General features: G+C 42.5%; 1 protein-coding gene across 1 annotated transcript in view; it reads left to right on the top strand.

Moving 5' to 3' along the window:
* GALNT9 (polypeptide N-acetylgalactosaminyltransferase 9) overlaps positions 1–23,743 on the top strand; it is a gene marked incomplete at both ends in the record, with an annotated part of 137,171 nt that overhangs the window by 59,090 nt on the left and 54,338 nt on the right. The window contains 2 exons of the mRNA XM_080628617.1: positions 5,233–5,430; positions 13,700–13,817. Coding sequence (XP_080484743.1) covers positions 5,233–5,430; positions 13,700–13,817 — 316 coding nt within the window. The remainder of the gene's footprint in view (positions 1–5,232; positions 5,431–13,699; positions 13,818–23,743) is intronic.

Below are 23,743 nucleotides of genomic sequence, written 5' to 3'. Positions count from 1 at the left end.
TCTCTTCTGGCTTTAACAGTTCACCAGAAATCTATGCGGAGTGAGAGGAGGACACTGACAGATACATACTTTTAAAGAGGACAGAGGGGAGGAACTTCTTATGTCACTCAGATTCCATCCTGAATTGTCTGCTTGAGTTTTATTAGGTGGAACAAAGAACAGGATGATGTGATCCACTGCCTTTAAAGCTGAATCTTTTCTTTATATTGAGTTTGCTGAAATCCATCATGTCTATGAATATGCCTGGGAGAATTTTTCTTCTTGCTTCAGTAAATAACTTGTTAACAATATATGCTACTCTATGCCCATAAAGTATGTTGACTCACATACAGGCGAGGAACCTAATATTTTTGCATCTGTGAAAAACAGAGATGCATCTCAGAATTCACATCTGTACCTAATCAGATAGGGCTGAATCTTGCCTCGCTGCCAGCAGTGGCTATGCGGGAAGGAAATACTCAAACAACTCAGTGCAGCTCATCAGCACAGCATGTTGAACATACTTGGACTTCAGCAACCTCTTCCACTTCTAGTCCTGGAGCTGCCAGGAGCACCTGACTTCTGCAGATGCACAGTGGAAAAAGCAAGGAAAGGGAAAAAACCAAACCCAAATGGGAAGGAACACTGGTGCCTGTAAAGAGCATGGGTAAATCTGCATAATAATGGAACAGCTTAAAATTAGTATTGAAAAAAATAGAAATTACTAGGAACGATTTAATTATAATCCTTTGAAAAACCTGAAGCAATTAGACAAAGCCAGAATTACCCACCATGTTGACAAAGGATTTGATGAATGTGCAGCTCAGCTTACAGAGACAAAGACACTGTGTAAGTCTATTGAGCCTAATAGAACTACTCCAAGCCTGGATTTTGCTAGCAATGAATAGCAATAAAGAACCCCTTGTATCTCATGGATTACCTAAGATAAGCAACGCAAGCACAGTTCATTACCCAGTCCTGTTCAAGCTTATAGTCCTCCTTCATTGGCCATTGCCTAGGGATCTTGACAGGCAGAACAGAGCACGAGCAGTGATGGTGGTGCAGAGGGCATGGGCAGAACCTGGGATCTGATGTTCCTGTGGATCTCACGGGGATGAGCTGGTGCTTGGGTCTGAATGTGCCATTGCTATTTCTGCTGTCACTGATCAGGCAAGACAAGGTGTGAAACCTCTCAGGTATAAAATGCTTCATTAACAGGCTCTCCACTCTGAGTTGTGCTGAGTAACAGAGAACAACTCTGCACTAGATTGTCTCCTTTCATTTGTGACTCAGAGCCTGCTCTCTCACTTGTGGGTGCGAGCATATTCTGCACATTGCAGCAGTCTATCCAGATACTGGACCTTTACTGTTCCTAATACCTGTGGGGATGAGATTTTCACACGTGCACACAGACAGAGAAAGAAAGTGACCTCCACTGGGGGAAAAGCGGGAAAAGGAAGTTCCAGCAGTTGCTTTTGTACCAATTCACTGCACAACCTTGGCATGGCATTTTACTTCTGTAACCTGAAGATAGAGCTATCAGCGCTTACGGAAGTAGTAATGTGTTCGACATTTGTATTTCTTGAGTGCAGGGGACTGAAACAGAATTTCCGTCACATGGACAGCTTTTAGACACCTCTGATTTTGTGAAAGTTCCAAATCTGAGATTTCGAGTTAATAGATTGATAGAGATTAATGAAATTTCATTGTGTAGTTTGATCTGAGTGCTGTATTTCACTCCAGAGATCCCTCCTTCTGACATTCAGATGCAAAGCACCAAGTCAGGTGATAAGAAATGTAAGCCATGCAACTGGAAAAACACAAGAATTCAGCCAACCATAGAGTGACAGGAATGGTTGGGTGATGGCTGGTGTGACAGCAGCACCAGCACAGGGAATGAATTGTTCTTGTAATGAAGAAAATAAGGACCCAGATTAGCATTTCCAACACACAAGTCAGATGAACACAGTCACAAATATGACTGAGGGCTGAAAATTCAGAGTGCCTGTTAAATATTTTCTTCACATTCTTTCTCAAACCATTATTGGGGATACACTTTCAGCAGTCTGATTTTAAGCTGTCTTGCAAAGTAGCAGGCTATTCCCTTTGTATTCAAAATCAGGTCCTCTGGAACATTATTAATCTCACCTATTTTCTGTGTCTACATTATTATGAGAAGCATCTTATTATAAAAGTGCCAACCTCTGCCTCTCTCTCTGAGAATGAAAGTTTGAGGCAATTACCTTGGATGTGGGGTGTCTATTGCAGACATCTGACATTAAGGGAGAAGAAATCTTTATCTCTTTCAGGTTTTTTCATTACACAATCTTAATCTACCCTTCAAAGTAAAATACTTGCAAAATGAGCACCTGAGGAGGAACTGTAGAAAGAAATGGAAACTTCAAGATAAAGTGTGATGGTTAAACCGTCTTGCTTTGTATCAACATAAACATCCCAGTAATTGAGGACTTGAGGATTTGGTGACCAAAGAGGTATAACCAAGAGATATGGAAATAGTTCCCAGTCTCTGCTTGTCAGAGACATTTGAGAATCAGATGGTAGTGCATAAGAATGACAGAATTTGATTCTTACAAAGGAAACCCATTTACAGATTCCTGCTTCAGAAGGCATGCAGTCAGTTTTCCTGCTTTGCAGACCCAAAGATAATCATTTTGTGCATGCTATGGGAGTCACTGGGTGCAACTTTGTCCTGTGATATGCACCAGATCTCACTGAAGAATGTAATCCTCCTGCTCTGTGACCTGCCCACTGCACCAAATCTGTTGAAGCAGTGCCCAAGGGCTTCAGAAGTGGGCAATCTCCCAAGGTGGTGTTTGGTTTGCAAGGGAGTCAGTTCTGTAATGAAGCTTCTGCTGCAAGTGCTCCAAAACCATGAAGAGGAGGATTCTTCTTAGAGTAAAACAATTAGTGGTTCGTCATTAGTGACATCTATACCTATTGTTTGGTATTTTGAAAGCCTTTGTTTCAGAGGCCAGAAGGGAGTGGGGGAGCCTCCTGCTGATAAGCACAGAGGTTACCATAGCCATGCATGGAGGCACCTGGTTCCTGATAGGAGAGGGGTATCTGGCTGACTTCTCCATTGTTCTGCTGTATTTTCTCTAGGCTGATAAACAGAGATAACAGTATGAAAAAAACAAAGCAGATTTAGTTTTTGTGCATTCTTCTCTGCTTTATTGGATTTGCAAGAGTTTTTCTGTCATCCACCCACTGGCTTTTAAAACAGTTAATCTCATAAATATAATCTTGTATTATTGATGGAAGTGCCTTATCCTGATTTGGTAGGTCACATTGGCTCTTCATGTGAGTGCATGAGTGTGGCCTAAGGATGATACAAATTGGCATTCTGAATCATGTCCTGAACCTCAGTTGTTTCTTGTCTCTCCCACAGGAAACAAGCAAACAAATCTCTTTTGAGTCTGGGGGGCAGTTCTTTAAATGCCTGAGCTGAAGTGACTGTGCGTCCTCTGGGCTGATGCACGTTCATGCTTCTGTGGAGGTCTTTGATACCTTAAGGACTGGGCTTTGGCAGCAGAAGTACTGCACCAAGCTGCAGGTGGCAGGCAGTAGTAAGAGAGACCTCAGGCTATTCCAGTCATGAGCGATGCATTGATTTATTCTCAGAGTAAATCAAGTAACCAAACAATACATTTGCATAAGAGATGAGCATCTCTTTCATAACCTTCCTGGCCAGGGGGGAATTTCCGCAACTTGCAATGTTGCTCTTCTCTTCCTACCATCCTTTTCATTAAAACTTCCATGCTCTGTGTTACTGGCATCCAGCTGATAAATTCAAATGCCATTCTTCTGGAGGATTCTAAATAGAACTAATTTAACTCTCTTCGACTTCTCTCAAAACGAAATGCTGTGATTCCATGTCTTTCTGTCAGCTATGCTTTTATGATACTGGTTTCTGATGGTTTATTTGCAGTTAAGTAGCTCATCATCAATACTCAGGGGTTTCACTGAACCTACTTGTGTTTTTACTGAAACAGGAGGGGTAAAAAGAGGGGAAAGCAAACAGTGCACAACCTCATGTAAGCAACATGGAGTCTGTGTGTGCAAAAGACAAATAGTCCGGCTGTATTCAGATACAGAGAAGTTGCTGTCTTACAGAAGAGATGGGATGGTGAAGACTGAAAATAGAGGTTGAGTTAATTTCATATTTGTAACTTTCTGTTGGCCTACACAGGAAAATATATTGTAACAAGCTAAATATAACAAACAAAATACGATGTAACAAACTTGGAAGGACAAAGTAACAATTGCCTTTTAACCACCAACAAAAGAGAAAAGATCAGTGTTCCAATCCTGCTACCTCTGTGAGTCGCAGCAAACCAGCATTGTCTTAAAGATACATGTGAGAGCTTTGTAAAATGTTCAAAGCTTTTTTCAAGGAAAAACAGTTACAAAGGAGTGACCCAGTGGCTGTTTCTAATGGTGCTTTGAGGAGTGCTTTCCACCCTTATGTAAGTCTGCTGCCTCTTTGGATCAGTTTCTCTGTAAATTCATAGCAACCTCAGACTACCTTGGTCAGAAATGAATGTTTGCACTGAAGCTTTTTACTTTCCTGAAACACTTTGGGATGTAGCTTCTTGAAAGCACATCTCTGGTTTAAAGCCTTTTGAAATGATGGCACGTTTCCTGCAGTTCGCTGCTTTTGCACCATCTGGCAATTGAAATCTTCTCATCACCAAAGAGGTTTTAGAAGGCATAATGCAGCCACGCTTGTCATTCAGACTGGATCCAATGGGGTCAGCCCTTAGGAAACAAGATTAAAACCTTTGAGTAACCTTCAGATTCATTCAATCCCTGGCGTGGGTTTTGTTCTTCAGGCCTTGTCAGGAAGAGCAAGTATTTAGTGGCTACCTGGTATCCTGGTCGTGTAGCTGTTAGCAAACCATTTAGTTACTCTTGGTGATATTGTCTCTAAACACTCGTCCATTGCAGAATGAACTGACAGAATAAGTGTTCGGTAAAATTTTGTGGTGTTCAACTCCAGGACAGCTTCATAAAAGTAATAACTCACATGCTGTTGCTATGTGAAGTATCTCACGCTAGTCTCCAGCCTCTTCAGTATATGATGATGACCTGTGTTCCATCCCGCTGTTACGGGCTGCTGGCTGGCTGGAATACTGCTGTCTGTATTAGAGCGCTTTGTGTTACCAGACTGCAAAGCAGGGCCTGGGATTACTGGACGGCTGTAAAAGATTTTGCTGGTTTTCTTGTTCTCAGGGTGGAACCTGCACTTACCCGCATCAAAGAAGATCGAAAGCGGATCATCCTACCAGCAATCGACAATATCAAGTACAACACTTTTGAAGTGCAGCAATACGCCAACGCAGCCCACGGCTATAACTGGGGCCTCTGGTGCATGTACATAATCCCACCGCAGGACTGGCTCGATAAAGGGGATGAGTCAGCTCCCATCAGGTAAATCTCCCATGTGCTGTCATTTCAGTACAAGCAATGCTTCCAATCTCAGCTGTCTGTCAAGGGGGAGTTGAAGTGAAGCAAGGCTATAGGTGTTGTACAGGGTTAGCAAAATGGAACTGAAGAAAACAGATGGCTCTACAAAGCTGTGGATGCATGTGTTGTATCTCTGAGTTGCATCACAGAAGTGCATGTGCTGTAGTTGTAAATGTGTGGTTCAAGTTGGAACTGGGGGGGTTGGAAGTAGATGATCTTAAGGTCCTTTCCAACCCTAACCATTCTATGATTCTAAATTCACATTGTAGCCCTTAGTAGGACAACAGGATCTTTTCTAACTATGCTTTTAGTTTCCACTGGACTCTGGAGTGAGTAATAAGCCAATGAAACATTGTGTGTATGAGAAACAAAACTACACGACAAGTTTACTACAAGACAGCACAGTCCTTCATCACTGACCCTTTGCTCAGCTTAAAACCAAAGTAAGCAAGAAAGTAATTAATTAGACAGTCAGTTTTCCTGGATAACATGCCCTGGTCTCCTCACATTGTTTTCTATCTATTTCACTCAGCCCTGCGAAACAGTTTATTGATGAAAGATCAGCCAAAGCTTTTATTCCTGAAATCAGGGTCTTAGTTTTCTATTCCTGAAAAGTTTTACACACCTCATGACTTCCAGTTTATATGTGAACTCACTGCATCATTTTTGGCATGAGTTGTTCTAGTATTTGAGTATCTTCTGTTCTGGAAACAATGATCACATATCGAATAAAACTAAACTAAGAGGTTAACCTCAGCAAGTTCTTAGACGTGATTTTCAGTGGTGGTAGCTCAGGCACTCCCTGAAGTATGGAAGCTGCATCTGCAAGACACTTCTGGAAATTGAACTACAGACCTTTTTAATAGAGAATAAGGAACGTCATCCCTGTAATAGGTTAACAGGTTTTATTCAGCAATACAGGGCCTGATTAACCATGGGCTTTCTCGGGTTTATGTTCAAGCTCTTGCTGGAGTTGTACTGACACTGAGTTGGTCTGACACAGGAGTGAATAAGGTCCACACTTAAGCAGTGAGTGATGTTAAAATCTGATGCACGTAAGTAGCTGGCTCCTGAGAGCAGCAATTTTATTCTGAACCCAAGTGAAGAAACCCTCCAATTAAACAGTGCATAAACTGCTCAGAGACAGATGAAACAAGCAGCACAAGGAGAAGAGTGCCCAACCCTTGCTGACAAATATCAGGAGCACTGAGATGCTGTGATTGCGTAAGTATCTCTCCTGCAAATTATGAATTACATGCCCTGAAATGCATAGACATCAACGTTGAACCATGAACACTTGTCTCCCTGGGAACATGTGCTTTGAAGGCAGCAATCTGGGAGAGCAAAGTATCCACTTCATAGCCACACTGCACTGATTTCTGATGGGCCTCCGAAGCAGGAAGACCTGGGTAGATTTGCTAGAGCATTTGGCTGTGCTCTCATGTTATGCCTACCTATAGAAATACAGTGCAGTTCTGTGGCTTTTAAGTAATATGCCAATGTAGTTATGGTAATGGAAAGAGTGAACATGCGAGTATTGAGGAAAAGGTTCAGGAAATCTGTACTTGAAATTGAGATTTGAAAGCATCCATGATGGGGACTTAGTAGCTGTAGAAAATTTAACGTATTCATTCAAAAAGAAGGGGAATTCAGACTCGTAAGAGAACCTTTCCAAAAACCTCTGTTTTGGCACACATTTTGGTTTCGTAACCAGGTTTCCAAACCGTGAGCTGCAACCTTGACTAGTCTGTGTCAGTCTAGTTTGCCAGGCGTGCAAACTGGTCCACACTGAGAGTGTTTGTTCAGTGTGTCTGTTCAGTACATTCATAGGATTGCGGGACTGTTCATCAGCATGAAAACTGTAAGTTCGTTTAGTCCTTGGTACGCTGTCCCTCTTAAGGCTTCCTTTGTCTCCAGCAAGTAGCGGGTTTGTTTTCTGTCTCTTGGTGTGTTTCGTAGAAGAAAAAGCTAATAACTAATAACCCCATGAATAGTTTTGGTGGTGGTATAGCTGAATACTTCCTCCCAGATCCCCAAAGGGATTAAAGATTTTCAGTGTGAAAAAAAGCTTACCCTCCTATCAGTGTGGATCAGAGCCCTGGCATTTCTGATGTTTGCATTGTATAAATGTCATCGATCTGCAGAATTGGGTAAGACATTTAGAAACTAGAGTCCAATCCCTGTTTTACTCCGGGATTACACAACAGATGTGCTTACTTCTTGTCTCAGAAGTTTTCTATTGAAAGCCTGATCCTCTGCTTGCTTGAACACTGTGGTGTGATCCTACTGACAGCCTTGCTGGGAAGGAGCAGGAACTGTCCTTCCAGTCAGTGAGGCACCATATAGGCAGTCATGTCAAATGCACACCATAAAATGTCACATCAGCTGTTGTGGTCCAAGTGGCAGAGGGGATGTGGCCTTGAAGTGCAAACAAAGGTGAAAAAAATAGCAAGAACAAAGTGTCAGATTTGGTAAGGATTTCTGATACTGTTTAAAGTCAGCTCTTATTTTCTTCCCACATTAATACTCTGAAATTCAGAACAATTGATGTTCCCTGCATCGCCTTCTGCAGGCCGTCATTTGCATGTTTGACATTTGAGATGTAAGATGTCTCTAATGTGAAGATTTAAATGAGGATTGTTATTTTGACACACTGTGTCCATCACATCATTTTCCATTTGTGTTCCTGAGAACACACTGCCCAAACCCCTCCTTATCATCTGGCAACAAACTGTGTAAGAAAGGATCCTATTTCAGAGGATTTCTAATGAATTTGACTGTTCATTGAAACAAGCTGGTTTTTTTCTATATGCAGAAGATGCTAATGGCTGTTGAGACAGCAAGGAAGGTTTCTGGTATCCTGAGCTTTGTCTGTGGCTCATCTTCCTTCACCTGCCGTGATTATGATGGACTGCTCTGTGTTTGATTTCTTGATCAGCAGCCAATAACATTAGAGACCTCAGTCAGCCTCACTCAGCCAAGCACTGCACATCTTTCCAGTTTATCTTCCTGTAGCAGCAGTGGTGCATTTCATTGTTTCATATGTTCTCACTTACTGCTTTAATATGCCGTAGCTGGCTACCAGTAGGAATGTGTATGTACACGCACTGGATCAGGTGCTCCAGAAAGCACGCGTGTCTTGCTCATGGATATAAATTAGCACCTGATGTGCCCTTAGTGAGGTGGTTTGTGCTGCCTGCTTCAGCTTGGAGTGTGTGTGCCTTCCTCACGTGCAAGTCAGGCCCCATGCTGGTATGTATAGCAATGGTGATGCAGCCGTTATCCTGGAAACTGGACCTGTTGTATGCTCTGAAAACTCTTTCAAATGTAATGTGATTGCAGGTACAGTGACCTTAAGGCAGAGGGAGAAAGGTGTGTAGGGGAGAGGAAAACTTACCATATCATGTACATTATGTCAGTCTGGTGCTCATCCTTTTCTTCTTCACTTGTTCTTGATGAAGCCCCCAGGCAACATCCCTCCATTGTCTGTAAAGGAGGGGGATGCACCTCTCTGGGGAAATGAGTGTCGGAGTTCTGCCAAAGCCTGCTGGAGTTCTGCAGACAAAGCTGTGTTCCTGGAGATCTTCCTCAAATGAAACAGTCAGGATGCAGGCCTACAGCAAGTGGCTTTCATTTCTGGCCATGATGTCTTCTGTTTCTGGTACCCATCCCATAGCAGGCACTGCCCTCTTCCGTAGGCTGCCTCCCTTCCCTCATAGCCACCCTTCTATACCTGCTGCAGCAGCAGAGAGTGTGTACCACCATGAAGCTTCCTCCCTTTCCCCAGGTATTACCCAGAGCAATGGCTCTCCCGTGCTTACAGCTGTCCCATCAGGTCATTTCCACAAATTGACTGAGCTGTATCTTCCTCCACTGCAGAATCAATATTATTCTATGCTGCATTTTAAGGTTTTAGCTGCAAAAAAATATGTGCTGTCTTTCCCACATTATCCTTTGAGTGCTGCTGTTAGTTATAATTAATGCTTCTAGCATCCTCAGTTGTGTCAAAGAGTATTCCACAGGTCAATCAAGTTTCCCAGGACCTTTGAGGTACTGGTAAAAAACAGTACACCTCTAATTACTGTTTTGTGATACCTTCCTCTAAAAATGTCACTGTTTCCTTAGAAAGTGCATTAGTTAAGGGAGAAGGTCCTTTTACATAAAGCAAGTGTGGGTTAGGTTAATACATTCTGCTCGGAAACTGAAGTGCTGAGGCACACACCTTCTCATTTGCTGCCCCATGGCTAGTGAGCAGTGCTTAAGACATACTAACCCAGTTGCTTTTGCTCATATATCCATGTCTAACTTTCAAGGGAAGGCTTTGCTGCGCTGTATTGAAAGTGGTAGGTACATTGGAGTTCTTCAGGTCCTGGAAAACCCAGTGATGACAAGAAGTGAGGGTCTTGTGCTTTTTAGGGAGCAGGGGTGATTTTTAAGTGTTTGTAGTATGTAAATGTAACACTGTAGTCCAGTATAGAAGTATCCCCCCGTATGCTTAAAATGCTCTTAGAAGTGAACCTTCAGCTTTTAAACTCTGAAGCAGTTTTCAGACTTTACCCAGTATTATTATGTGTGCTTCACAGATGGAGAAACAGAGGCAGAGGGAGGTGACTCACTGAATGGCAGTGGGGAATAGAGTCAGGGTCCATCATCTCACAGCGCTGTTACCAGCTCACTGGGCTGTGCAGTCACATTACACTTGGCTTGCAGCTGGGTCACTCAAGGCACAGGGACGTTAAGGGCATGGGCTTGATGACTGCATGTCCAAAACTGGTTGAACATACGGTGTGCAGAAAACTAGCGTTGTGCATTGTAGGCAGGCTCTTCCATCACATCAGGATGTGGCCAGGGCAGAGCCACAGGCATCTCAGTTCAGCTGCTGGGGTTGCAGCCATGCTTCTGTGCAGAGCAGTGGCAGCAGGCAGCCAAACTCAGGTAGCAAAAGGCAGTGACAGTGGCAAGTTTTGATGTGGTTCCTTCTGCCATTGCACTGCTGTTGTTGCTCATTCGTGAAAACATTTCTTTTTCTTCTGAATAAGCCATGAAGGCTTGTGGAGTCTGTGTTTGAATATGTCTAATGAGAAGAAATAACAGCTAGAAAAGAGAGAGGGAGACGCAAAGGCAGTCCTCGGTGGCATTCCACTGTGAGTGATGATTATGCAGTTACATCTAAAGTCTGTTTCCCACCCCCATTCAATTAACAAGTCAGTGTTTTAATGGTCAGAGCCGACAGCTGCAAAAATCCATCCCCCAGAGGGAGATTTCAGCACCTGAGAGCAGTCTGCAAAGCCTGATTGTACCATTCCTCATTAGGAAGGAAAGAGAAACATCCTCATGGGAGCATCCTACTGCTGTAAGGAGCTGCCTCCAGAGGGTTTGGGGAGGGAGGGCCTGGAAAGGCCAAACTAGCAGCTCAGTTTTGCAAAGCAGTGATGCTCAGGCCTTTGTCTAGTGAAGCCTGTGTTTAGCTTTGAATACATCAGAAGGAAAATGAAGAAAGTGTCTTGTGTTTCTGCCCCTCACCCCCCTTTCCTTATCATGGTTGACACTTAAGAAATACCTAAATATTCCCTCAGAGACTCGTTTTATTTCACAGCCACTGAATTCCCTTTCCTTGGTCATGTTCTTCTTTTATTTCGGTTTTTATACCAAATTTATTTCTTGCGAGCCTAAAATATGGTTGTCAGTGATGGAGGATGTTACAGTGGGGTACATCTTGGATATGTCTGGTCCTGAGCTCTCAGCCTGTTTAGGCAAGTCTGTCTTCAGGTATGGTCTAAGAACTATAAGCAGGAAGATGCATTTTACCAAGTAACTTGAATCTTTAAATGCCATCCATCCTGCAAAGATCCTGATTTATAAAAGTATGCATCAACAGAAGATGGAAGTGGTGGTGACCCTGCTGCAATTTCTTTGTAGGGTTTGTGACAGGTGGCCTCAGTTTCCTCCAGCCTTTTTGACTGAATGGGTGCAGGGGTCTGGCTGAGAGACCCGCTTGAGTCCAAAGTCATCTGTATAACAACAGATGCTTGCCTGTGTAACTGCCATTGAATTGTATCCCCTCAGCTTATGATCCAGGGAATGTATCTCACTCTATAAGGGTGGAACATGAGAGTTTATCAAGGTATTTCAGCTTCTTTGTCAGGAACAGTGCCAATCAAATGTGCTTCTATCAACAACTGCCTTTTTCAATTATGCAGCGAAAACATGAGAGGGATAGTGTGCACTGCAGCATAGGCTTCTAATGATCTGAGTGGTTGCAATGGCTTTCATACTGAGAAAGGGAGATGCTGAAGCAGTACCAGTAATGTGAGTGCTACAGCAGAGCCCATTACAGGTAAGTACTTCAGCAAATGAACCTTTTCAAGGGTACCAAACAGTTCCTGCCCTAGGTTGGGCTGTGTTCTGCAATGCTGGGGTGTGCATTAGGCCCAGGGGCAGAGAATTGTTTTCTGTGACCATATCTTGGCTGGTTATTTTCAAAACCTTTTTAACCTCCTCCCATAGAAATGATGAGCTGCTGATGAGAGAAAGGACCTGGTGTGATAGCATCATTCCAGCAGCCGCCTGCTGCTACCGGGGGGATCCATGGGTAAAAAATGTGTTCATTTTCTCAGCCAGGGCAGTTTTTCACATGTGTATGAAACTGCCTCATAAATATGTTTCTCAGATGTCATGGGCAAATACCTTGCGAATGGCTTTCTGTACAAGTTGATGAAACAGGCAGGTATCTGGGACAAAAGAGACTTGATAGTGACAGTATAATGTTAGTGCATTACAAGGGAGACTTCTTAAAATAGGTTTTAGACCTTTTCCATCATCTTTGTTTCCTTAGGGTCTTTTTATGGTGTATATATATAAGCTTGGGCCATAGATTGGGCATTCTGTATTCTACTAGAAAATAGGTATAAACTAGATTTTTCCTGATATCTTTTTACAATAGCACTGTTAGGAATGATGTTGTATCTGCCAGATGGCCTAAAAATCACCTCCCTTTCAATGCAAGAGGGAGCACAAGTTTTCTTTTACGACAGCTCCAGAAGTGTTCCATTTCTCAAATGACTTTACAATTTCCCTGATTCAGCAATCTGGCCTGTCAGGATCCTACTAAAATGGGGGGGGCTGTCCCCAGGGCCTTGGTGTACATCCCATAGATGTGACTTCAGGATAGCCACCCATAATCTTGCAGTAGGCACTATGCAACCTGCAGCCGAGTTGCAAGTCAAACATGGAGCTGCAGGCTCTTGTTGGTTTTCCACCTTAAAGTTAGTTAATTGTATTTCTTGACTGTGGGCTATTGTAGCAAAACCTAGCTCCTACCTTGAATTTTGAAGATGCAGGTGTTGTGACCAAACCAGAGATAGAGAGAATGTGTGGGGAAATGAAAACTGCAGATGTCACTAGCTTGTATTGCATTGAAATAATGCTTGTGTTCCTATAGTAAATGATCTCAAAATGCGTTGTCATGTAGTGCTGCTCATGTCACGCTCAGTGACAGGTTTCAGATTGCTTTGTAAAGGAGAGCAGAACCATAGTTTTAAACATACAGAAATTTATGCTCAGAGAAGGGAAATGATTTATGTGAAATCACCCAATTGGTCTGGGGGCAGAATCTCTTCATCTGAAAATTCTTCCTTTTCTGAAGGCTGACCTCAGCAAAAACAGAAATGTTAATCATGGAACAGCCTCACAAAGGCTGAAATTTATCTGCCAGAGTTGACTCCAGAAGTCCCTTGCTGGACTTCTTACCACAATTGATCCATGGCTCTTGACAGGCACTTACTTTTAATATACGGGTACGGGGACTTCTCATTTCTGACAAAGCTCATGGGGTTTTCTTGTGCTAATCTTCAAAGTGTTGTCTAGCTCTTGTGCTACTCTGTATGGTGGCGGACTTTAGCTCCAGCACAGAGGTTGTGTCTAGAAAACAAAGGAAAAGCAGCCTGATGCTTCACTTACACGCCTGGAGAACTTCACTTTGCATCTTGTGTCTGTCTCACAGGCAGCTGGTCCAAGTGTGCCTGACACTGTGCTAGTTGTTTAAGTTGGCTCTGGTCCCACAAGGTCCTCTGTTCATTGGGGGATGAAGTGGAATGTGATTGCACACTAATAGATACGTTTAAAATGTAAATTTGGAGACTAAGAACTGTTCTGCCTGTGTACATTTGTTATGAGGTGGGTTCTGTGGTAGCTAATAAGCAACCTAATTTCTTGCTGTAATCTCTCCATGCAGGACACCAGCCATGATTGGATGCTCATTTGTAGTGGACCGAGAGTATTTTGGTGAGATTGGCTTGCTTGACCCTGGTATGGAGGTCTATGGAGGAGAAAACATTGAATTAGGCATGAGGGTGAGTAACAAAGAAGAGACTTTGTGCTGTGTCTGTTTGCAAATAAAGACAGGGAGCGTGTGGCCCAACAGAATACACTGTTCAGTTACACTAAAGTAAGTGATATTGCAAGACTGTCTGGTACTGACAGTCCCAATAAATGAATATTCCTGGCCTTACTGGCCTTGAGAGAACTGATATTTGTGGTCTAGCACATGCAGTACCAACTGAAAACTAAGGCCAGTTCTAACGTTCTACATAGCATGCATGATGAATGCTGTGGTATTTTAAAGCTTTCAGGCTCCTCCTTACAGAATTAGAGGAGTTACAGGTATTTGATCCTGTCAGGTAGGTAAGTGCAAAGTGTGGACCAATGACTTTGGGACAGCATGAGTCCACCCTGTGCTTCTGGACTTACAGGAGGTTTGATACTTGCGATCCCTTGCCCTTGTTTTTAAGGTGGTACTTGCCAGCAAGTCCTTCTGAAGTCCAAGGAACATGTCTTTGCTTAGCACTTGAAAATGAGGCCACTTAATGTTGCATGAACACAGTTTCCTCATTATAAAGCTGACTGTTTAATTATTTTTCCCTTACTCTTTATTCCCTGCTTCACAGTAACACGTCCCTGGTGCATGTAATGTGCTCATTAAAGCATATATTCTGCTCATGGTGAAACACTGAACATCAAATTAGTCCATTCTTTATCTGACTCTTTTCTTCTAAAATCGCTACAAACTCCTTCACACCAGTGGGCTGCGGAAGAAGGTCATTGCGGCGAGAGTTTATTTTCACATATGGATGTGTATTTGTTATTCCAGCATCGCAGGAGGGATAGGGTTTGTAATGGGACTGTGTGAATACACTGCTTATAGTTTAAGGTGCAGAATTCACATAGGGGACAGAAAAACTGCTACCACAAATCATCCAATTTTCCTTAAGAGGGTCAGGCTATTACCAGGATTGTGTGAGCTTTCCTTTATCATTGTGCAGGGCTTTGTGCTGTTTGAAACTTTTTCCACATGGCTGCTCCCAGAATAGATTGAACACTCTGGCAAAACTCTGGCGTAGCTGATGAATAAGCCTCCTAAGAAATCTGAAAGCTGTCGCTCTTCCTTAGGCGAGAAGAACTTGCTGAGTACGATTAGGGCTCCTGGTAAACAGAGGCAAAGGTTTTAATAGGATTATGAAATGGCACTTGTTTGAAGAGACAAGGGTTTGAAGTGATTGAGGGCAGGATTTTAGGGGTAGGGAACCTGTTAAAGTCTGCAGAAACCTGGGATCGAGAGACCAGCTCTCATTTTTTGTGGGGTTTTTCTGTTGTGGGCGATGGCAGTGTTTGGGGTTTTTGCCTTATAAAGCATAATTAACCATGCTGTTAAAAAGCTTTATGTAAGTACAGGATTATGAGTGGTTTCAGTCTGAAATAAGCTGTATGTCCGTAGCATGGATCTGTTACTCTGTTTTCAGCCTGGATCTAGCAGGGTAAGTAATATACAGTGTCTACCTCCTAATTTGCAAGTCCTATGCGTGATCCCCTGCTGTGTGTCTTTCAGAGCTGTCAGAAACTAACAGTGTGAAAATGCACAGGAACCGTCTCCCTTCTCTGTAGGATATTTATAAAATCACTGTGAATTTTTTAACTCCAGAATCTCAAAGTAAGTCACAAAAAATCCCTCCTTTCCCAAGGCCTGGCTGCACTGACAGAGGTATTTGACGTATCCCTACACATGCACAGAGGGATGCTGGTGCCCGTGTGTGATTCTGCTTGTGTGGAGCAATGAAACACAGAAAAGGGAAGGAATAAATGCATGAACGAATAAAGACCAAGGAATAATATAATAAGAAATAGTAAAATGTAGGGAAGTGGTGGCATGTGTTTGAAAACAGCCCCCATTTAAAATAGCTGTAGCAATAATCCTTCAAACTTTTTTGCAAACTATTATCATGTTATTACTAAAAGAAAAGGGATTAGGTTTGGAGTGTCTGAATGATGTTACATTGCATTTAATGAACCTTCATTTAAATTGTTTTAATAAAATGAAACAGGGAGAGTTGGTGAAACTGATGAGCTGATTTGGGAGGATACTGTTTGATAATGCAGCTAATCCCCCTTAAATCTGTTGTTTATTAAAATATCATCATCTCGGGTATTCAACTGTTGGTTTTTCTGTTTTCTAAATTCCATAGATGGAAATATTTAAATAATTAGCCTAAGTGATTTTCTGTGTTGACAAAGCAGTGCTTAAACTGACTGGAGCTACCACATCTATTGAAAATGCTCTTTTTTAACTCATGTTATTTTATGAGTAACCTTCATATTGGTTAGAGCTGCGACATTATCCCAATGGGGTAGCTTTGCAGTGAAGCCAGTGTCTGTTTGCCAAGCTCAGGAGATTCTGGTTTGTTTGAGAAAAGCACCAGCTGTTCTGGGAAATGAAAGGGAGATGGACATGATTGCAGGCTTGTGATAGTGAGGAATAGATGGACACTTATCTAATGTCTTCTTGTACTGTATTTTTCAAAGATGACAGTTTCAGTGAAAGATGGATAAATACAGGACTGAATTCTGTTATGGACAAATGGTGCTGTTCTCTGTGTGTTCACCAACCAGCTGCTGAAGTTGATGGGAATTGTCTGTGAGCACCTAAAAGCTGATTTTGGACAAGAATTTATGAAGTCAAATCGTGGCTGACTCATCTGTGGATGAGGTGCCCTTCAGAAGCACAGGCAACTTGGCTTCTTAACTGCATTCAGGCAAGCACCACACTGCTGCTCTGCCTCCTCATATCCTGTTTTCATTCCAGCTGTGGTTCACCTCCCAACCTGTAGGCAGAGAGAAAGAAAAGCAATGGTACTTTCCCTGCAGCAAAGCTGTGGGATGTGTCTGTGCCTGAAGAAGACACCCTGAACTCAGTATAGATCATGTTCATCTTCGCTGCTCCTGGACATCAAATGGTCTTTCTGACCTGTAAAACAGAGAGATGTCCCAATAGTTAAAGAAATTGAAGCAATGCTTGAGATGAATACAGGGATCCTTTTAAGTGAGGGTCCCAAATTATGACCCTGTAAGAAATTGCATTGTTTGCAAGTGTCATGAAAGTTCCTTTCCTAGTGGGAGCTACAACACAATTATTTATAAAGGGTTCATATAAACATTAAAAGCCTAGTTTATGATTTAACCTAATACAATCAGTTTACGATGCATCTTTTTATAGCGAGTCATTAATCATTGCACTAAGGATCTCTGTCTTCCTCTGGTGCTCTAGTGATAAGGTGAATGAATTGCTGTTCATTTTATTTTGTACCCATCAACTGTAATGGTGGGTGGGAAGAGATGAACCATTTATTTTAAAGGATGCTCCAGGACAAATTAAATTCTGCTGCCACCATTAAGAATCCAAACAAATTAAATAAAAAATACATTACCACACTGACAACTGAAAGCTAAGCTTTTTTATGGCTAGCATCAACTGGCCGTACTACTGTATTCTCAGTGGCACTGTGATACACCTCAAAGGAGGGAATCTGCATCAGCTGATGAATGAGTGTTAACTCAGGGATTTGACACCCCGCAACCAAACCATAAAACCAACACACACACAAACAGCTGACTTACCCAATTTGAGGTATCTTAAACCTACTGTTCAAGAGGTCCTGGCCAGGGTAATCAGTTAGAGATGTCCTTAGGTACCCATGTGACAAATCATCTCTATGGTGAATTCAAGTGACAACTCAGTGCTTACGGTTAGTTGTGACTTTGGCTCATGCAGATGTGTCCACAGTAACTTTGGCCAGCTTTGGGAACCGGCAGTGTTATGGCACAGTTCATCAGGCCGGAAAAGAACTGCCTGACAATGGGATAAAAGCTTGGCTCATTTGCGCTCTCTGCTGTTGTGATTACCTCGCTGTGGTGGCCAGCCTGCCTAGCTGAACTCAAGCACGGGCTGTGTGTACAGAAATGCAGTCCCACCTCTGAGCTGGGCAAGAAATACTGTGTGTCCTGGAAAAACTCGTGGTGCAGATTCACTGAAATCTCAAAATGAGGAAATGAAAGTCATTACCTAACACTTGCGTACACAAGCGAATCATTGTACTCTCCAAACTTATGCTTTATGGCCCAGCTTTACTTTCTTTAAAACCAGATGAGCTGCATTTTCTCTAAAAAGAAATGCTAACAGTAGATTGTTGAGTACTGAGTTCTTAACTTGATTTTATTACCTTTAGCTAAGGAGATTTAGATTTCTTTGAGCAGTCAGTGTTTTGAATGCAGATTCTGGGCTGGAATGCTGTCATAATAATGTCACAAGGCTTATGTATAGCAAACTTTAATTCTCAGTTTTGGACAATGCTTTTAACCCTGTGTGATTTGTGAGGCCAGGCTCCCAGTCTTAGAGCTAAGAGGTAAGTAGGGACCCCAGTCTGGAGAGTTTCTCAAAATGACAGGGGTTTTTGTGACATGCTGTGGTAAAATACAAGTGAAAACTGTACAAAAATACAGCTGAATCAAAATGTCTTATTTCAGTAAATCAAAAACCTTCATTAGTATCTTGATTGTCATTTTTAGTAAAAATTAATTCAGTTTCAAATGAGAAGTTTTAAAAGAATGAGGTTTAGTTTGAAGAGGTTCAGTCATTTAAATGATGTTAACCAAACACACAATTGGTGGCATCTGAAATAGTAGCGTGCTCTGTCCTTGGACATGCCTGCTCACACTGGAGTGTGATAAATCTGTCTTTTCAGCATGAAGTTAAATGCCATTAAAATGTTTCTGACCAGTTCTACGCTGAACTCTGCACTGCCTAAGCAAAATCCTTCAAGAATGTAATCTTCTGTTACTGGCAGTTGCCCTATCATAGGTTGCAAAGATCTCTGTGATAAATTTCCTAGGTTTCGCCTTCCAGATAAGCCATGTAAGTAATAAAGAATGTCCTCTTTTCCAATTCCAGATTAATTTAAGATTTTGATGGGCATTTTCTAAGGTAAAAGAATGTTAAGCTTCTAAAGTCAAGCATTAAGAAATCATGAAAGGATTGAATTCATGGTGCCTGGATTACATTAATTCGCAGCTCCTTTCCCTCTTCAAAGTAGGGATTGGAATAGTCTGTTCTATGGTGATGTGCATGTAAGATGAGCCAGGTCCTCAGCCTGTCTAAATGTTCAGCGTCTTTTAATTCCAGCAGAGTTTCATTGATTTAAACAGGATGAGATTAGGCTTGACATTTATATATAGCAATAATGCTTTGTGTCTGGAAAAGGAGGCAGGCTTAGTTGTAAGTGAGGACACTCACACAGGCATTAAATCCTAGGCTGCTGAACCCTGAAGTGTCTGAAGTCACCATGAATCACTGCTGCCCCATTGCCAAAGCGTGTGAGTGCCAGTAACCATACTAACAGCTTGGAGAAAGCTGTTAGCAGCTCTGGTTACTCTGGTCCTGGCTTTGCAGTCGCATCCTCCCAGTAAGTGGTGCTTGTGCCTTCATGCAGTGAACCAAAACAATGCGCTGCTGTCAGCAAACAAGGAAGCCATGTAACAGCAGATGAAGAGGACAGGCTGAATTCCATGTGACAGCCAGCGCCAGGGTTCACATTGTGACATCAAACCATGATTCAAACAGGAGGATTTTCCTTGTAAAAGGTCTTCCCATAGGAAAGAGGAGAATGTGAAAATGGGCGCTTAGCCCATTCCAATTAAGTTGGGGTGCTTGGGTTTTTCTCTGAACAGACCATTTACATAGTCTTTAATTGCACTCTAAATGGGACACACAGTCTCGCTTCAGGGGAGATAATCCAATTGCAACCTGGCTGCAATTTCGTTGAATGACAGTGTGCCTTTTTTCTCTATATTTTGATTTTTATTAAATTGAAGATAACTGTAACCTTGAATGAAAAGCAGTGGTTTTATCAGAACACGGTGCAATGGTGCTCTAGCATGAAATTGTCAGCAAAGTGCAGGACTAGAGTTTGTGAACACCGTTAAAACCACTCTAAATTGGGAGCATTGGAAATAGCTCAGGAAAGAGCATCTGGCCATTTGGCTTCAACATCACATCATGCTCCATCGAGTGAAACATTTTATGTTACAAACTCTTTCATGTACTAGGACATTATAAAAGCACAAGGCTGGAAATTTCAGAAAGAGATCAACAGTGAAAGAACTGGGGAAAGACAGTGCTTCCTTAGTCTTTGCTGCTTTCTTTTCAGCCACTTCCCTGCAGGTTTAGTCTAAATCTGACACAGGTTCCTCTGCAGTGGCAAGTGTGAACTGAGAGAGAGAAGAAAAAGGTGGGGAAGGTGACTGTGCTAATTGCATTGAGATTGAAATAGGTTTCACTTTGCCTAATGATGAGTCTGAAGCAGAAGCCTAGAGATGAGCTACAGCCGGTCAGAAGCTTTCTCTTATAACATGTATTCTGTTGCAAAATGACAGCTCATCCAGAACTCCAAATGTTCTGTAGAACTCTACATTTTGATGCGGGTTACCAAAAGCCTGGCTTGGGCTGTCGTGTACCCAGAGGTGCACAGCCATCAGTCCTTAGCTGGGTCCAGCACACCTGCAAAAGGCAAACTTTGAGGTTTTTGGAGCCATCTTTTTCAGAACTGTTACAAAAGTGCTGTAGAAAACATTGGTTTTCCACTCAGAAAATGCAATGCAGAAGTGTTTGTTGTGTTGCAGGATACGTGTGTTGCAGGATACCAGCTGTTCCCAGAGCAGGGAGATGCCCATTTTCTAATTGACCTTTTGATTAGCTCCCCAGGTTGTTCTTGTTTCTCTGGGGAGGAGAGATTTAATCTGACCCTCTGCAAAACATAAAGGGCTCTTAGCACGGCAGGACTCCTTTTAGCCTGGGCTACTGCAGTTGGAGCAATGAAGTGTGTCCTGTGTGGAGGTTCCATGACTCAGACTAGCAGCCTGGGTAAGTCCTGGAGAGGCGGTCTCTGGATGTGGGACCCATAGTCCAAACTGCTTTCCTTGGCTGTGGCCAAGGGTCCTGTATGTGACTGTGTGGCTGAAGCGTTTTCACAGATCCAGGCAAACCGTCTCATGTGGGAAAATGTACCTTAGAGGTGAGATTTACAGGATCTTCCATTCGTGAGTGCAGGGTCTGGAGATGGATTGTAAGCATTGAGATATATAACTTGCCATCTGTCGCTGAGGTGTTACCCATATAGGAAAATTCAAGTCACCATTATTTATGATGCCAAACAGGGGCATGTAAATCCTTACCCCTGGCAGGTGGAAGCGTTCTTATTGTGTGAGCATGAGGAAAACAGAGCTGATCTTTGATGAGCTGTGGGTTTGGAGGGGGAAAGTGTTGTGGGATTTAGGCTGTTTTCTTTTAATTCTACCTGGAAAACTTTGGGAGGTAATGGAACATTTTTTACGGTATGTTTTGCAGCCTGCTAAAGAAATGTCTAACTGACTAATAACAACCCTTGCAATAGCGTTGCCTCACTAGAGCAAAGCATGTTGAGCTGACCTGTGTGACAGATACCTCTGAGCTGAGGAGCAGGAACAGGGAAGAAATAATGCATGTACCTGTTGTCAAATAAAGGTTCCCCCCTTTGGTGCCAAAAAATGGTATCGTTATCTGCACTGTGTGTAGCACACAGAAAAAAGGCAATTTAACACTGTGTGTGAAAGAGACAAACTGTTTTCTGTTTGACGCAGCATCTGTTTAGCCACCAATGAGAAGTTTTTAATGCAAGTCTCCTATAAATTTGGTTTTACTGGTCTGTGTAGTGCAATGGGAATATCCACAACAGAGGAGCCCCCAGACAAGGCGGCTGTGTTGTATACTGAGGAATACAATGTGATCCTGAGGAGTCTGTTTCCTACCCTTCCTCTTCAGTTTGCCCATCTGCTAATGGCAGTGATAACATCACCTGTGTAGTGGGCAAAACAGTAGAGAGTGGCATGGTTGTCATCTCTAGAGTGACAGGAAATGCCCTTTGAAAGGAGTGGGGATCAGCTCTTCTTACTTGCTTTGCAGTTAATGTTTCAGAAAGGCATCTGTTGGCCAGGCACGTTGCAGGAAGGTGGCAGGCAGGAACAGCTTCTCCCTCAAAGGGCTCACGGAGGAATAAAACCTTGCATGGAGGGCCTGGAATGGGGCACAGAGCTGGGGAACAGATCCCTGAGCACAGGCAGAAAATACACAGGTGTGAGTGTCTGTGGTCATGCTGGGCATTTAGCACAGAGTCAGAACAGCAGGCAGGTGAGTTGTTCATCTGTTGCCACCTAATCTTCCTGTGCAAGTAAACCCTAAAATGTTTTCCCAAGCTTGCCTTAGTTTTATGATCTTGTCCTTTTTAGTGTTGGTGGCAGTGAGCATTTGCTTGCTCATGTTGTAGGAGGACACCTGTGGTCAATTGTCCAAACAATAACAACAGAACTAAAAGCTCATCCTGCAGAGGTATGTCATTTCCTTTAACTCAGTGTCCTTTAAAAGCTTTGGGAGAATGTTTCATGGCAGTGTTTTGAAGCATGATATGTGCAGTAATATACCTTTAGATCATACTGGCTGCCAGGAATTGGGAACTTGATAATAGCCGTTTACCATATTGTTCTGCACTTTTTTTCATCATTATTTTGGAGCTGAATTCCTGCTCTGTTTCTGCATGAACAAATGAAGTCATTCCCATATGGAAGGAAGGAAAAGAAAACAAAAACCAATAATATATCTCAAAAAAACTATCGTAAGTCTCCCTGAAAAAGTTCCAAGATTCTTTCTCAAATTTTGTTTCGTGCATAGTTAAAATAGGGAAACAGGTTGGATGAAATACTTTATTAGCACATTTATTGTAACTTAGAGCTCCATATGTAGTTTCATTGCTTGCGTACTCCAGTTAGTCTAGATCCATACAGACAAATCACGGTTGCATCTTTGTATGTCATTGTTTCTCTTCCATGAACACCAGATTAGATTGCCAGGGTTAGATGTGTACATAACATGCGCAAATGCATTGGTCAAAGTGCCAATTGCCTTCCTTTGATAACTTCCAACATAACAGAAAGGTGTTAGCTATTTAAAAGACAGAAAAAGCAAACACAGAGTGGTGTATCTGTCATTTCTGTTTGTATTTTAGGCTTAGAAAAGGCAGACTTCACTGAAAAATTGTATTTAATATGACATACAGAATTTATAGCAGGAGAAGTACAGCCAAGGAGAACCCGGAGAAGCATCAAAATCCGCCTGTGAAATCTGTGTTAGGTGCAGCTGCGTATTACGTATTCAAGTGTTTTGACTGTAATAAAATAATCTATTTGCGTGTTTCAGTAAAACTGTAGCTGCATATTTCTACCTAAAATGCCACTTATATTTCCTCTGCATCTCTAATAGCTTGTTGTTTACACAAATATCTTCCTATTAGGGGAAAAACAAACAGTTCAGTAACTTCAGAACGTGTCACACCCGTAACTCCTGGCACACTCAGGGGGAGCAGGTAAAGAAGTATGCCTTCATTTGACCAAGGGGAAACTGAGGCAGGAGGCTTGAGATGTTTGAGAGTCACTGTTTTAAATAGGCTTAATTGTAATTCCTTTTGATTATCCTGAATTCAAAGCCCGAAACGATCACTGGAAGTTGCAGCACATGCATGTGTTAGAACTGCACTTCAAGTTCTTATGTTCCTTTAGGGCATGATTGAGTGAGGAGAGGACAAGGGTAAAGGGCTTCAAGAGAAATAAGCAAATTCCAAGGCCTGTTCCTAAGTAGTACTGAGCACATTCAAAGCAATTCTCATGAGATCTGTTTCCTTGTTTCCCGTTACTTGTCGCGTTGAGCTGTCATTGAGCTGTCAGGTACCTGGTTGGTCACAGAGTTTCTGATATATCTTCTGCATTGCCCTTTCTGGCTGGATCACCAGCTGCTGGCTGTGTTCCCCCCCAGGGAGGGAAGGTAATGTTAGTTATTCTCTGTCTCTTCCTTTGCCTCCCCTGACACACC

This window comes from Psittacula echo (assembly GCF_963264785.1).
Source record: "Psittacula echo genome assembly, chromosome: 13".
NCBI lineage: Eukaryota > Metazoa > Chordata > Aves > Psittaciformes > Psittacidae > Psittacula > Psittacula echo.
Note: the sequence above shows the minus strand (reverse complement) of the source record. Positions and strands in the feature narration are given on the sequence as shown.